Source organism: Cygnus atratus, chromosome 4, assembly GCF_013377495.2.
Source record: "Cygnus atratus isolate AKBS03 ecotype Queensland, Australia chromosome 4, CAtr_DNAZoo_HiC_assembly, whole genome shotgun sequence".
Taxonomy (NCBI): Eukaryota; Metazoa; Chordata; class Aves; order Anseriformes; family Anatidae; genus Cygnus; species Cygnus atratus.
The window spans coordinates 77,504,343-77,517,426 of NC_066365.1; the positions used below are offsets into that span (position 1 = coordinate 77,504,343).

At 64.0% G+C, this 13,084-nt stretch overlaps 1 protein-coding gene across 1 annotated transcript in view; it reads left to right on the top strand.

Moving 5' to 3' along the window:
- The window catches only part of LOC118260608 (dedicator of cytokinesis protein 2-like), a 58,970-nt gene that overhangs the window by 45,391 nt on the left and 495 nt on the right, over positions 1-13,084 (top strand). Inside the window, exons 12-34 of the mRNA XM_050710595.1 lie at positions 2,511-2,609; positions 2,864-2,958; positions 3,580-3,658; positions 3,793-3,893; positions 4,096-4,154; positions 4,801-4,949; positions 5,888-5,973; positions 6,474-6,630; positions 6,915-6,955; positions 7,181-7,271; positions 7,360-7,479; positions 7,933-8,022; positions 8,163-8,267; positions 9,699-9,840; positions 10,002-10,083; positions 10,187-10,271; positions 10,500-10,586; positions 11,136-11,312; positions 11,444-11,527; positions 11,610-11,747; positions 12,050-12,135; positions 12,598-12,748; positions 12,948-13,044. Of these exons, the coding sequence (XP_050566552.1) occupies positions 2,511-2,609; positions 2,864-2,958; positions 3,580-3,658; positions 3,793-3,893; positions 4,096-4,154; positions 4,801-4,949; positions 5,888-5,973; positions 6,474-6,630; positions 6,915-6,955; positions 7,181-7,271; positions 7,360-7,479; positions 7,933-8,022; positions 8,163-8,267; positions 9,699-9,840; positions 10,002-10,083; positions 10,187-10,271; positions 10,500-10,586; positions 11,136-11,312; positions 11,444-11,527; positions 11,610-11,747; positions 12,050-12,135; positions 12,598-12,748; positions 12,948-13,044 (2,401 nt within the window). The remainder of the gene's footprint in view (positions 1-2,510; positions 2,610-2,863; positions 2,959-3,579; positions 3,659-3,792; positions 3,894-4,095; positions 4,155-4,800; positions 4,950-5,887; positions 5,974-6,473; positions 6,631-6,914; positions 6,956-7,180; positions 7,272-7,359; positions 7,480-7,932; positions 8,023-8,162; positions 8,268-9,698; positions 9,841-10,001; positions 10,084-10,186; positions 10,272-10,499; positions 10,587-11,135; positions 11,313-11,443; positions 11,528-11,609; positions 11,748-12,049; positions 12,136-12,597; positions 12,749-12,947; positions 13,045-13,084) is intronic.

The following is a 13,084-nucleotide window of genomic DNA, read 5'->3' on the forward strand; positions in this document are numbered from 1 at the left end:
GGCAATGAGGTGCGAGGCTCATGCAGCCCTGCAGCGATGGTGGGTGACATCCACTGCGGCTGGTGCGTGTAAAATGGCCCCCCAGGGCCCCGAGAAGGAACGAGCTGCTCCTGCCCCCTGTGAGCAGTGTGCCTGCCCAGACGGGCTCCGTGGCACTACAAACGGCGACACTTGGAGATGTGGGTGGGCTTGTGGTAGCCCTGGCTTTGGCACCGCTTGGTCTGGGAGTGGGCCTGGCTGGGGCTGAGGCAGCAGCCGTGCACGGCGAGCAGAGGCTTGATCCCGGCTCTGCAGGCGAGCTGTGCCCGCTCGGCCACGCGGGCAGCTGGTGACCGGAGTGTCTCTGCAGCACTGCTGCCACGCACCTGCAAGGCTGCCCCATGTGCAGGTGCTGCTGACCCTGCTGTGTGCCAGCTTTCAGCAGGGACACTTCAGGTCTGTAGCTTCACTTTGATGCTAAAAAAGGATAGGGATTCATTGCATTGTCATTCGTTTGCTTCTCACAAGATAATTCCCTGCAAACCCGCCTCCATCCCTGACTCCAGCTGGGCCTGGTGCAGCACCCAGTGCTTCCCCACAGCGATGCCCTGCGCTGGGCCACCCCCTCCCCAGGCCACGCTCCCGCAAGCCTGGCTCCTACCCCTCCGTGGGGCTGCCTGGGGCCAGCAGGGGTGAGCAGGGGCTCTTGGCCGCGGGTGGCAGCTGCGTGGCATGGGCTGGCTGTCCCCTGCGAGCCTGGCAGCACCCACCTTGCTGGCTCCCCCAGGCACTGGCAGGAGCTGGCCTGGGGCTCGTTCCCTGCTGCTGGGAGGGCAGCGAAAGGAGCTGAGGGAGACTTCAGCAGGGGCTAAGCCTGGCGACAGGGCTGGGAGCTGCAGGCATGCCCCATGCACCGTGCTGCCAGAGGTGGCTCCTGCTCGTGGGGACAAGGCTCTGGTGCCCTCAGTGCCCGGTGGTGCACGGGGCACCCCAGGCAGGGCAGCCCGGCAGCCCCCGAAGAAAGGCTACGCCTGAAACCACCCACGAGCCCTGCCAATGACACTAGGGCACCTTCACTCATTCTGAGCCTGACAAGTGATGCATCCTCCTCAGAAAGAGCTGCCTTTTCCCAGCTGCCAGGGCAGGGAGAGCTTTCTGGCTGAATAGCCAAGCATGGGCCATGCTGGATGCTGCCGAAACCCAGGAGGTGTCATGCAGCTGCATGGCCAAGTGTTTGCCCTCGCTCAGCACCAGCCATGCAGGGCTCTCCATTGCGCTGAAGTGACCTGAGTTGCCCTGGGCTGTGCATGGCCCCTGCCCACGATGGTACTTCCCAGGGCAGCCAGGCTGGTTTGTATTTTCCCCAGGAACACATTTCTCTCTTTGTGGCACCCTTGTGGCTGCAGCTGGTGCTCAGAGCAGCCAGCTTTCCAGCACGCTGGCTGTGCTGCTGCGTGTTGTGGGGCCGGGGCAGGGCTGGTGTGTCCCCGGTGCTGCTGGGCACGGGGCGGCTCCCAAGCTCCTCGAGCTGTTGGCACGCACCCAGGGTGCGGGCTCGGTGGCATCCTCTTGCAGACCGCCCCAGCAGGGAGCAGTCCTTTGTGCCTGGTGGCAGGCAGCCTTTGGAAAGAAATGCTTTCAAGTACCTCTCTGGGCCTGGTACTACGTGCTGGCCGGCAGCTGAATGACCAGAGCTCAAGAAGATCCTGGAGATCAAGCAACACTTTCTCATTCAGTGATCAGGAGCTGCAACCCCATCAGCTCTTGGGCTTTAGACACTGAGCATCCATCAGGGAGTTTCCACTAGCTTTGTCCCAAGACCAAAGCGCCTCTTAACAAGTCAGTATTCAAAGTGCTTTAAAGTCTACTGCAGACTCAGATTTTACGTTAGAAGCATCATCAAGAACATGTTGCATTAATAGACTAAAGGGAAGATGAAAGGCTTTGGTGAGCAGCAGGTGGGGCATTGCTCTCTGCCACCTGCTCCTCTCTTGTTTCACGAACAATGCAACAGAGCACAAGTCCAAGATAAAGCACAGCCTTTCTCACTGTGCAGAATGGAAATCGTGGTCAGCCTTTGCTACAGCTGCCCTGCTCGTGTCATAACAAACCTGTGAGCTCCCAGAGCGGGAGCACAGCTAACAGCTCAGTTTGGGACCATTCACTAAAGGCAGTCTAGACATAACAGCTTCCAGAAAGAAGCTGCTTGCCATTCTAAAAATGCACTTACATATTACCTTGAATTGACTTTAAACCCACAGATTTTATGCTACCACAAATACGTTATAGTTATGTCCACCTCCTCTGCAGCACCGTGGTAGGTGACAGGGCTGTCCCACCCTGGGACCGGGGTGTGCAGGGACCGGAGACAAAGGGATGAGGGAGCCAGGGCTGAGTGGGGCACAAGGAGAGGGCTGGAGAGCCAGGGAGTGGGGCCTCGGGGTGGGGATGGCTGAAGGAGCGTGAGTAGGCTCACGGGGCCCCCTCGACTCTGGCCACAGCAGTGCTTGACCCAGCTGCTCCCTCCTCAGAGTCACTACGTGGCCTGCATGGCCGCCATCCTGAGCCAGATGGACAAGGACCACTACAGCTCCTACATCCAGGCGTTCCCCTCCCGGGCCGAGCTGATGGTGAGTGCTGCCCCACGCAGCGAGACCAGGGCCGTGGCAGGGGGCATGGGGCACTCTCCACTCTGACTCCCAAAAGGGACATCCCGCCGGCCCCACCACCCCGCCCGCAGCAGGGCACCTGGCACTGGTGTCACCACCCCGGCCACCAGCACTGCTCACATCCCCACTGCTGGGTGGCCCTTCGCTCCTGGCCCTGGCACTCAGCACAGCATCATGGCTGAGCCCCAGCCCCTGACATCTCCTCTCTTCGGCAGGACTTCCTCATGGAGACTTTCATCCTCTTCAAGGACCTGATCGGCAAGACGGTGTACCCCTCCGACTGGATGGTGATGAACATGGTGCAGAACCGGTGAGGACCCCTGGGCTGGGAGGGACCCCAGTGCTGGGGCTGGGTGTGATGACTGGGGCACCTTGCTGGGGCACGCAGACACTGCCTGAGGCTGCCCTGGCCCCCCACATCTGTCTCGAGCAGCCCTGGGGCAGTGCCTGGGCTGGCTCAGGGCAGCTCTGGCTGCTCCCTGCTGGGACAGCCCGGACCCTGGGAGCCCACGGAGGAGCTGCTCTCTCCATCCCCACAGGCGCGCTGTGGGGCCCATGGGGAGGGGGGAGCTGCTGCAGACACCCCATCCCTCCTTCCCTGGGTGTCTGCACACGGCAGCTGTGCTGGGGTTGCAAGTCGGGATGCCAGGGATGTGTCTGTTCGCACCTCCGGGCGGGTGCACCCGTGCAGCACCGGGCTGCACCACGGCGGGCAGAAGGGGTGCGCTGCCATGGGGACGTGGGCAGGAGCACGCTGCGAGCCCCAGCCCCTGGGGGAAGCTGGCGGTGCCCCAGGCTGCCCCCACCTGCCCCTGTTTCTCACCTCCCGTGGCCTGGGGCCGCCAGCCCTGCTCCCCTGCTGCTGGTGGGAAGGGGGTCCGGCAGTGCGGCCACCCCCCGCTCAGCACCCATGCTGCGGGTGCTCCTGCAGGGAGTTCCTGCGCGCCATCAACCAGTTTGCCACAACGTTGACAGAGATGTTCCTGAGCAGCAGCAGCTTCGAGCTGCAGGTAAGGGGACACCGCCCCCCCCCGCCCCCCCGACAGGGGCTGCAGGGGACATGCCCAGCCTGTGGGGCTGCTGCATCCAGCCCCAGCTCCCCCTGTGCCACCCCAGCTGGCACTTGTCCCCATTTTCACTGCAGCTTTGGAACAACTATTTCCACCTGGCCGTGGCTTTCCTCACCCAGGACTCCCTGCAGCTGGAGAACTTCTCCCAGGCCAAGCGCACCAGCATCCTGGCCAAGTGAGTTACTCCTGCCTCTGCCTGCCCGAGCTCTGCCGCTCGGTTCGAGGCTCCAGCCCCAGCCTGCTGCTGTGCTGTGCTGTGCAGGCAGAGATTTGGGGATGAGCCGCTCAGGCTGTGCTTGGCTTCCTGGCCTGGAAGCTGACATGCCATAGGCCGTGCCCAGCTGCGGAGCGATGCTAACCACCACCCATCCTGGCAGGTACGGGGACATGAGAGCCAAGATTGGAGCTGCCATTCGGGACATGTGGTACAACCTAGGTGAGCTGTGGTGTTGCCAGCAATGAGGAGGCTTGGAGAGTCTCTGCAGGCTGCTGTTGATCACCACTGTCCCCAGAAACGGGTGCCGGGGAGTGGAATATTACAAGTGTGGGGCATGGGAGGCTGCAGGCGTGTGCCCCGTGGGATGCTGTGGGATGTGCCAGCCCGTGGTCCTGAGGTCACTCTCCCAGCCAGCAGCATCCCCGCGCCAGGGCTGGCGTCTGCCCGTGGCTCTGTGCCGGGGGGCACGGGGCAGCCAGAGCGCAGCGTCAGGCACGGCCTGGGGAAGGGGCTGCTGAGGCTGTGTTGGGATGATGTCTCCTCCTGCCCGTGGAACCACGGAGCAGTGCCTGGTGCCCACAGACTCCTGTGTGGGTTGTTTGCCTGTGCAGTGCCTCTGGGACACCAGCACAGCCCGAGCTGATGGTCCCGTAGCCAAGTGTTGGTCGTGCTGTCCTGGCCACACAGCGTGACCTCCCTGGTACTGCGGCTGCCCAGGAGAGCTGCCTGGCTCTGCTGTAGCCACCTGCACTGGGCGTGCAGACCTCTCCTACTGCCGCTCCCCGGCCTCGTCCACACACAGCTGCCTGTTCCTGGGCACAAGCTGCAAGTGCCTAGGCAGGCCAGCCTTCCATGCCCTCCCCAGGCCATCGTAAGATCGAGTTCATCCCGGGCATGGTCGGCCCCATCCTGGAGATGACGCTTGTGCCGGAGCTGGAGCTGCGCAAGTCCACTATCCCCATCTTCTTCGACATGATGCTCTGCGAGTACCAGCTGACCGCGAGCTTCAGCCGGGTGAGTGCCCAGGGCCAGGCTGGGCTGGGGAGGCCGACGCGGCTGGATCCTGCCTCTCGCCCGGGCTGACCATCCCTGTGGCATGGGTGGGGGCTCCTGGGACGTGCAGCTGCAGCAGGGAGGGGATGGGGACAGGGCCTCCCACCTCAGGGTGGTGCTGAGCATTTCCCAGCGACCAGCAGGGACAGGCCAGGTTGTCTGCACTCAGCGTGTCCCAGCACTGGCTGGAAACGAGCACGGTAGCTGGGGAGAGGTCTGTATAGACCTCCCGTATTGCCACACTCTTCCTGAGCTGCTGTGAGTTTTCTATGTGCAAAAGGTTTTTCCAGTTTGTGATCGGGTGGCATCGGTCTTTTCTGAGCTGGAAGCCTATCTGCCTGTGGGACATCCTGTGAAAAAAGGGCTGGGACCCCCCCAGAGCCATGCTCTCCCATGTCCCATGCCATGTACGTGCTGGCTTGAGAGTCCACCTGAAGCAGCTGCAGCACAAACCCAAAGGCTAAGCTTCAGCTGGGGGGTGGGGGACCCAGGCAGGCAGAGCCCTGTCCCCCCAGCAGGGCAGGCAGTGGCTTTAGGGGGCACGGGGCACAGTCCAGAGATCCCCAGGGCACCATCCCCTCCCACAGCGCTGGGATGCCCCACGCTGCAGGAGCAGCCCAGGCTGCTGGGAGGTGGCAATGAGGAAGGAGCAGGACCTGGGGAGCAACTGGGGGCCATTGGGAGCTGGGGAGTGGGACTGGGCTGGGCAGCCATGGGAGAGCCACCTGCAGCAGCTGAGCCCAGGGCTGCTTGCGTGGCCCAAGCTGGCTCCAGCCCCGCAACCACCTTCTCCCGGCACTTGCTACCTTGTGCCCCGCAGAGCTGCGGCCGTGGCAGCCTGGGGCTGAGCTCAGCACATCCTCGGTTCCTTGGACGCGCTCACGTTTGTATCTTTGCAGTTTGAGGATGAGATCCTGCGCAAGCTGGACAGCGAGGTGGAGGGTGGCCGGGGCGATGAGCAGTACAAGCAGCTTTTTGAGAGCATGTGAGTATGCAGCACCACCACCATGCCCTTCCCTCTGCGAACAACCCTTTGCTATGCTCTGTGCCCCTGCACCAGCTGACTCTCGTCCATCCCACTCCTCCGTGCTGTGCTGTGACCCAGAGCACACCTCCCGGGGCGCTGGATCTGAGAGGGAAGAGGCTGTGCCCAGGGAGCAACGTGTGCCCTCGTGCACCACAGCAGCTCCAGCCAGCCCCCCGGGCCCCCGCTCTGCCCTGGTGCCCTGCTCCTGCCCCGGTGCCCTGCTCCTGCCCCATGCACCCATCTCAGCCCGGTGTGCAGGGCAGTTGGGGCAGTCGGGTCTCCCCCCCCGTACCTGGTGTGCCTGCTGGGGGCAGCACGGCTGCTGGCTGGCTGCTGACCCGGTGGTGCTTTTTTGTCCCTTGCTGGGGGGGCCTGGCACCCACACCTCGGGTGCAGCTAAGCTGGGGCATTGCAGAGCTGAGCACGCAGCCAGACCCATCGCCTCCTCTGCTCCCCAGCCTGCTCAGCTGCTGCCGGGGTCACCCTGAGCTGGCCAAGCCCGGAGAGAACTTTGTGGCATTGGTGACGGGGCTCCTGGAGCGGCTCCTCGACTACCGGGCGGTTATGAACGATGAGAACAAAACCTACAGCATGAGCTGCACCGTCAACCTCCTGGTGGGTGCCTGCCCCATGCCCCCAGCTCCCGGGGCTGGCTGTGCTCAGCCCCACGTCCCCCTGAACATCCGTGGGGTCTGCAGCAGCCCCAGCACAGCAGAGCTGTGGTGTACAGGGTGCCAGGCTGGTGCCCCCGGCTGGGCAGCACCATGCAGCCCTGCACTGCCAAGGGTAGCCCAGTGTCTGCTGTGCTGGGTCCTGGTGGCAGCATGACCCGGAGCTGGGGAGCACGGGGGCTGTGCTGGGAGCCCCCTGGGGCTGCTCTAATGCCTGCTCTTCCCCAGAACTTCTACAAGGAGATCGACCGCCAGGCCATGTACATCAGGTGAGCGCTGCCCCAGGGAGACCCCCAGCACCGGCCAGTGCTCCAGTGGAGCTGGCTAGCACAGGAAGGTGCCCAGCATCGGCCGGGGGGTCCCCAGCCTTGAGCTGCCCCCACCCCGCCTGCCCCGGCCCCTGCATGGGGGGAGGAAGGCAGAGCAGCCGGAGGGCAGGGTGCCGGGGCTGTCCCCCCCGGCATCGTGCCCGGCACGTGGCGCCCTGCTCTCAGGTACCTGTACAAGCTGAAGGACCTGCACATCAGCTACGAGAACTACACGGAGGGAGCCTACACGCTGCTGCTGCACGCGCGGCTCCTCAAGGTGCGGCACGGTGGGCGGGGGCCAGGGGCTGCCACACGCCTCGGGGTCCCCAGGGCTCTGCGTGACAGGCTCCCGCTGCCCCGCACAGTGGTCGGATGAGGCGAACACGGCGCCCATGCAGGGCTTGCACAGCCCCAGCCTGCACACCCAGCGCCAGCTGAAGGAGGCTCTCTACAACCAGATCATCAACTACTTCGACCAGGGCAAGGTGAGCACAGTGCGGGGCAGCTGCAGCCCCTGGGCCACCCCAGCTCCCCGCCATCGCCGCCCTGCTCCGAGCCCCCCCGTGGGCAGGGTCTCCCTGCGCCATTGCCAGGATGGGGCTGGAGCTGCCCTGCGCCAGGCAGAAGGCGGTGAGCTCGGGCCGGACGGCTCCTCCCTGCAGCCCCCCAGCTCTTGATTCCCCCATCCTGTACGAGCCTCAGCCCTGGCCCTGGGGAGATGTGGGGAGTTTTGGCACCCCACAGGGGGCTGGCCTGGCAGGGGGCACCGTGGCTGACGATGGCAGGAGGTGAGCCCTGCTGCACCACGCCGGGGACCCATCCCGCTCCTCGTGCAGGAGCAGAGCTGCAGTTACCCTGCAGAAGGGGCTGGGTGCTCTGGAAGCACCCAGTCCCCTTCCCACCTCAGCTTACCCCACACCCTGGCCCCTCTGCTGCAGATGTGGGAGGAGGCCATCCACATCTGCAAGGAGCTGGCGGAGCAGTATGAGAGCGAAATCTTTGACTACGAGATGCTGAGTGAGATCCTGGTGAGTGCCCAGCTGGGCTGGACAATGGACCGGAGCAGGGTCTGGGCTGGGGGCACTGTGCCAGCGGGCCATGAGCCGTGGGGCAGGGCAGGGCAGGCTGCAGGGCTCCTGCACCCCTCCAGCGCCATCTCCCCTTGCAGCAGCGGGAAGCCAAGTTCTATGAGAAGATCCTGAAGGTGCTGCGGCCCAGCCCAGACTACTTTGCTGTGGGTTACTATGGGCAAGGCTTCCCCACCTTCCTCCGGGTAAGTCTCCTGGCTGCTGCGCTCAGCCTGGGCTGCTCTGCAGCGATGTACTGCGCCCTGCCCACGGCCAGCTCTGCCCAGCAGCTATGGCCATTTCAGGGCATTGTCCCTGCGAGCAGAGCCCCAAAGCTGTCCCTGCTCCTCACCAGGATGGCAGCAACAAACTGGTCCCTGTGGCCTGGCCCTGGTGGGGAGATCAGGCTGCCCAGGGAGGTTGTGGAGTCTCCTTCTCTGGAGATATTCAAGGCCCGTCTGGACGCCTACCTGGGCAACCTGCTCTAGGGAACCTGCTTTGGCAGGGGGGATGGACCCGATGGTCTCTTGAGGTCCCTTCCAACCCCTACAATTCTGTGATCTAGTGGAGGTCTGGCAGCACACGGGGATGGGGATGGGGACGAGGATGGAGACATGGTCCTGAGGGATGAGGCTAGTGGGAGCTCCTTGGAGCTCACCCCAGCTTGTTTTGGGGAGCAGCATTTGCAAAATAAACACATGGTATGAAAAGCTGCAGTTCTCAATAGCACATGACAGAGAGGGCCCTGGACAGTGTCCTTGGCACGCAGGAATGCAGTACCTCTTGCTGGCCCATCTCTGCCCAGAGCGCTGGTACTGGCGCTGCACCTGTAGCAGCTGTACCTGCACTATCTCATGGCTGCAGCGCGCAGGGAAGTTGTGTCTGCACCATGTTGTCTGGGGCACAGAGACAGATTTGTGCTGTATCCTGTCTGTGCTGCAGAGATATGTCTGTGCTACCTGTGAATGCATTCAGGTACCTCCTGGAGCATCCCCACCGCCCCTCTCCACGTCCCTGCCAGCAGCACAGGTTTAGGGAGAATGGGAGGCCTTTGGGCAGCTGTCTGCTGAGCACCCTTCCCTTTCCCTGTGCTGGCAAACAGGCATCCAGTGTCCACCAGTGAGAGCAAGGCTCATCTATTCAGACAAAAGCAGCGTTTCAGCCCCATTCACTCCTTTTACTTTTCTTACATTTTTTAGTCTGCTTGGGCATCAGTTTGCATGCTTGGTGCGCTTCTTCCATCTGAAGTGTTGGTGCTTATTTTGCTACTCTGCTGTTCCAGCCACAGCAAGAGCTGCATCATTTTTCCCACGGTCAAACCCATTTTCAAGGTCTTGCTGCCTCCTGGGTGGGTTTCTGTATCCACTGACTGCAGACCTGGTCACTGTGCACCTGAGCAAAGAGCTTCTCTCCAGAGCCCCAGCTGCCAGAGCCAGCTACCCTTTAATTCTGTTTTCCTCCAGCTGTTGGGTTAGGGGACTTTTTTTTCCAAGAAGGGGTTTCGCACTCGGTTGGAGGCTCAGCCTTGCCGGTGCATGCACCCGCCCGTGCACATCGGTGCTCACTGCAGCCCGAGCACAGGGAGGCCCCTGGCCCCACTCACAGCGTGCTGGGACCGACTGTCCTTCCTCCCACAGAACAAGGTCTTCATTTACCGAGGCAAGGAGTACGAGCGCCGGGAGGACTTTGAGATGCGGCTGCTGAGCCCCTTCCCCAATGCCGAGAAGCTGAAGACCACATCTCCGCCCGGCCCCGACATCACTGGCTCCCCGGGGCAGTGTATCCTGGCAGCGCGGGGATGGGCAGGGCGGGTGGTTCCCTGGGCCTTCGTCCCCACACGGGTCCCACAGCACCTCCTGCACACCCCCACATCCCCTCTCCCCTGCAGCCCCAGCCCCTCAGCTGTGCGGTGCTTGCCTGTGGCTCCTTCACTCCCACAGACATCCAGTGCTTCACCGTGCAGCCGGTGGAGGAAGCCAAGGTCCGGTTCAAGGACCGGAGCATCCCGGAGCAGATCACCAAGTGAGTCCCCCGGCAGGGATGGGTGCACCACCTGGTGTGGGACACCACGGGGATGTCTTCCCCTCCACACATCTCCGTGCTCTGCCCCTTCCCTCCTCTGCAGCTTCTACAAAGCCAACCACGTCCAGAAGTTCAGCTACTCACGGCCCTTCAAGAAAGGCCCAAAGGATCCAGACAACGAATTTGCAGTGAGTGCTTCCAGGGGCTGCCGGGACCCCAGGACGGGGGGAAAGACAGAGCTGCAGGGGCCCTATGAAGAGCCAGGTCTCAAGGGGATGCAGAGAGACGGGGGGCTCTGGTCCTCGGATGGAGAAGGCGGCAGCCCCGTGTGGGAGCCCCCTGCCCCGTGGGGCAGCTGAGGGCATCCTGGGGCGACAGCAAGCGGGGCAGTGCACTGACTGCTGCCCTGCCTGCAGACCATGTGGATTGAGCGGACGACCTTCGTGACAGCCTACCCCCTGCCTGGCATCCTGCGCTGGTTCGTGGTGACCACCACTACCACGGTGAGGAGGGGGCTGTGAGGGGAGCGGGGCCATCCCCAGGCACCCCTTTCCTGGGCTGCCCCCCTGCCCAGCCAGCAGCTCTGCACGTGGCTTGTACCCCTCGGTCAGAGGGGGGGGGGGGCAAAGCCCAGAGGGTTTGGGTGCTGCAGCAGTGAAGGCAGGTGACACACAAGTCTGGGCTGTGGCACAGCTCTGCTGCAGAGCCCCCGTATGACAGCACAAGTGCTGCCACGTCATGTCCCTGGGGTGCTCACTGCTGTTGTACAGCTGCCCCCACAGTGCCGATGACGTTTACCCGGGTTTCCATAAGCTCCCCACTGAGCTGGCCCTGCCACGCTGCCACCTGGGCTGCAGCCTCTCGCCTGCAGTGAGAACCCTGCAGGCAGCCCGGAGTCAGGGACCCACACAGCGCATCCCCGCAGGCCACCAGCTCAGTGCCAGAGGCTCGAGGGGCTTCTTGGGGCCCCCAGGGCGAGATGTGCAGCCCCGGGGCTGGGGAGGGCAGGGCTGCGGGTCAAGCAGCTGCTGACCCTCCCTCCCTGGGCACAGAACATCATCTCCCCGCTGGAGAACGCCATCGAGACCATGATGAAAACAAACGAGAAAATTCTAAGCGAGATCAACCGGCACCAGAGCGACCCCAGCCTGCCTGTCAACCCACTTTCCATGCTGCTCAACGGCATCGTGGACCCTGCCGTCATGGGCGGCTTCGCCAAGTATGAGACGGTGAGGACGTGCGAGTGCTGCACCGGGGCTGGTGCTCTTGGTGCAGGGGACAGAGCACAGGGCACCAGCACCACTCCGCGCCCGCTGCACCCGTGCCAGCCACCGGCGGGACTGAGCGGGGCTCGCTGCAGGCCTTCTTCCAGGAGTCATACCTGAAGGAGCACCCCGAGGACCAGGGGAACATCGACAAGCTGAAGGACCTGATCGCCTGGCAGGTAGCGCCTGTGGCACCCCTCCATCAGCCCTGGCCCAGGGAGCCCCACAACCCAGCCAGACCTGTGCCGCCTTCTCCTGCAGACCCCGCTGTTGGCAGAGGGGATCCGGATCCACAGGCGGAAGGTGACGGAGGACTTGCGGCCCTTCCACGAGCGCATGGAGCAGTGCTTTGTGCAGCTGCGGGCCAAGGTGGAGAGCCAGTACGGCGTGCGGGAGATGGTGAGTGCCAGGGCAGCGTGTGGCACCCCCAGGGCGTTGCTGCAGAAGATGCCCCATGTCTCGGGGCAGTGGATTGGGCCCGACAGGGCCACAGCTGCAGCAGCAGCAGGGCTGGGGGCAGCGTGCGGCAGGAGCACAGGGTCTCTGCCTGCCCTGGGAGCAGGGACAACTGCCACTGGGTAGCACTGCAACCAGAAGGGGCGAGAAGGGCACTTCTGGCCTTGGCTGAGCACGAGGGGAGGCAGCAGAGGAGAGGCTCTGTGCCTCACCCCTCCTGGCTCTTGGTCCCCCTGCGCTCTCAGATCTCCTTCGAGGACCGGCGAAGTGGGCGACCCCGGTCCGCAGCCTGGGGACCAGACTGGGACCGGCTGAGCCATGCTGGAGACAGGCGAGTGCAGTGTTGGGGAGGCACACTGGCGGCCCTGCCTTACCCCCCTGCCATCCCCACGCCCCTGAGCAGTGCTTTGCTCCCATTCCCCGGGGCCCCACACGCTTCTCTCCCTCCTGCCCAGCGCAATGCCCACCCAGCTTCCCTCCCTGGTGCTTTATGCCAAGCCACATCTTGGGGCCCATCCTGCCATGCCACCACGATAGCCCCATCCCATCGGGAGGACACAGAGCAGACACACCACTTGCAGCCCCCCCGGCTCACCTGGGCACCGCTGTCCCTGAGCCATCCATGCCCCTCCTTCTGGGTCCTGCCCCAAGCACCCGCTGCTGAGCTCTGCCAGGGTCGGTGCTGGTGCCTGGCTCAGAGTGGCCACACCTGGTTGTGGCCTGGCTGGTGCACAGCACAGCCCCGCTCCCTTTCCCCTGCACCGGCCCCTCACCAGCCCCAGTCTCTCTGCAGCACGGAGGCACCCCCGACCCCAAAGCCTGCCCCACGCACTGCCGAGAGCGAGGACCGCAGGAGTGAGCGCAAGGAGAACCGCTCCAGCACCTTCTTTGGGTACCGGCGGCAGGAGACGCGCCTGTCTGTCCCGGAGCTGCCAGAGCCAAAGGTGATGGTGCCCAGCACAGCCCTGGAGCCTCCCTGCTTGCTCCAGGCTGGTGGAGGGGAGCAGGGGCAGAGCTGGAGGCACGCAGGGCTCAGAGCCCTGCAGACAGGGTGCTGGAGAGCATCGTGCCCTGCCAGAGGCTCCTGCGCTCCTGGGCCGTGGTCCTGCCCCCCAGGCACCGAGCCCCCTCTCTGTGCCCCAGGATGACAAACGGAGACTGTCCCGCAACATGAGCGAGAGCAGCCTGGGCAGCTGCGATGGGAAACAGCCCCCGCCGAGCCGCGAGCCCAGCACCGCAGGTACCCCCAGCTCTGGAGCCTTCCTGCCCCCAGCAGCCTC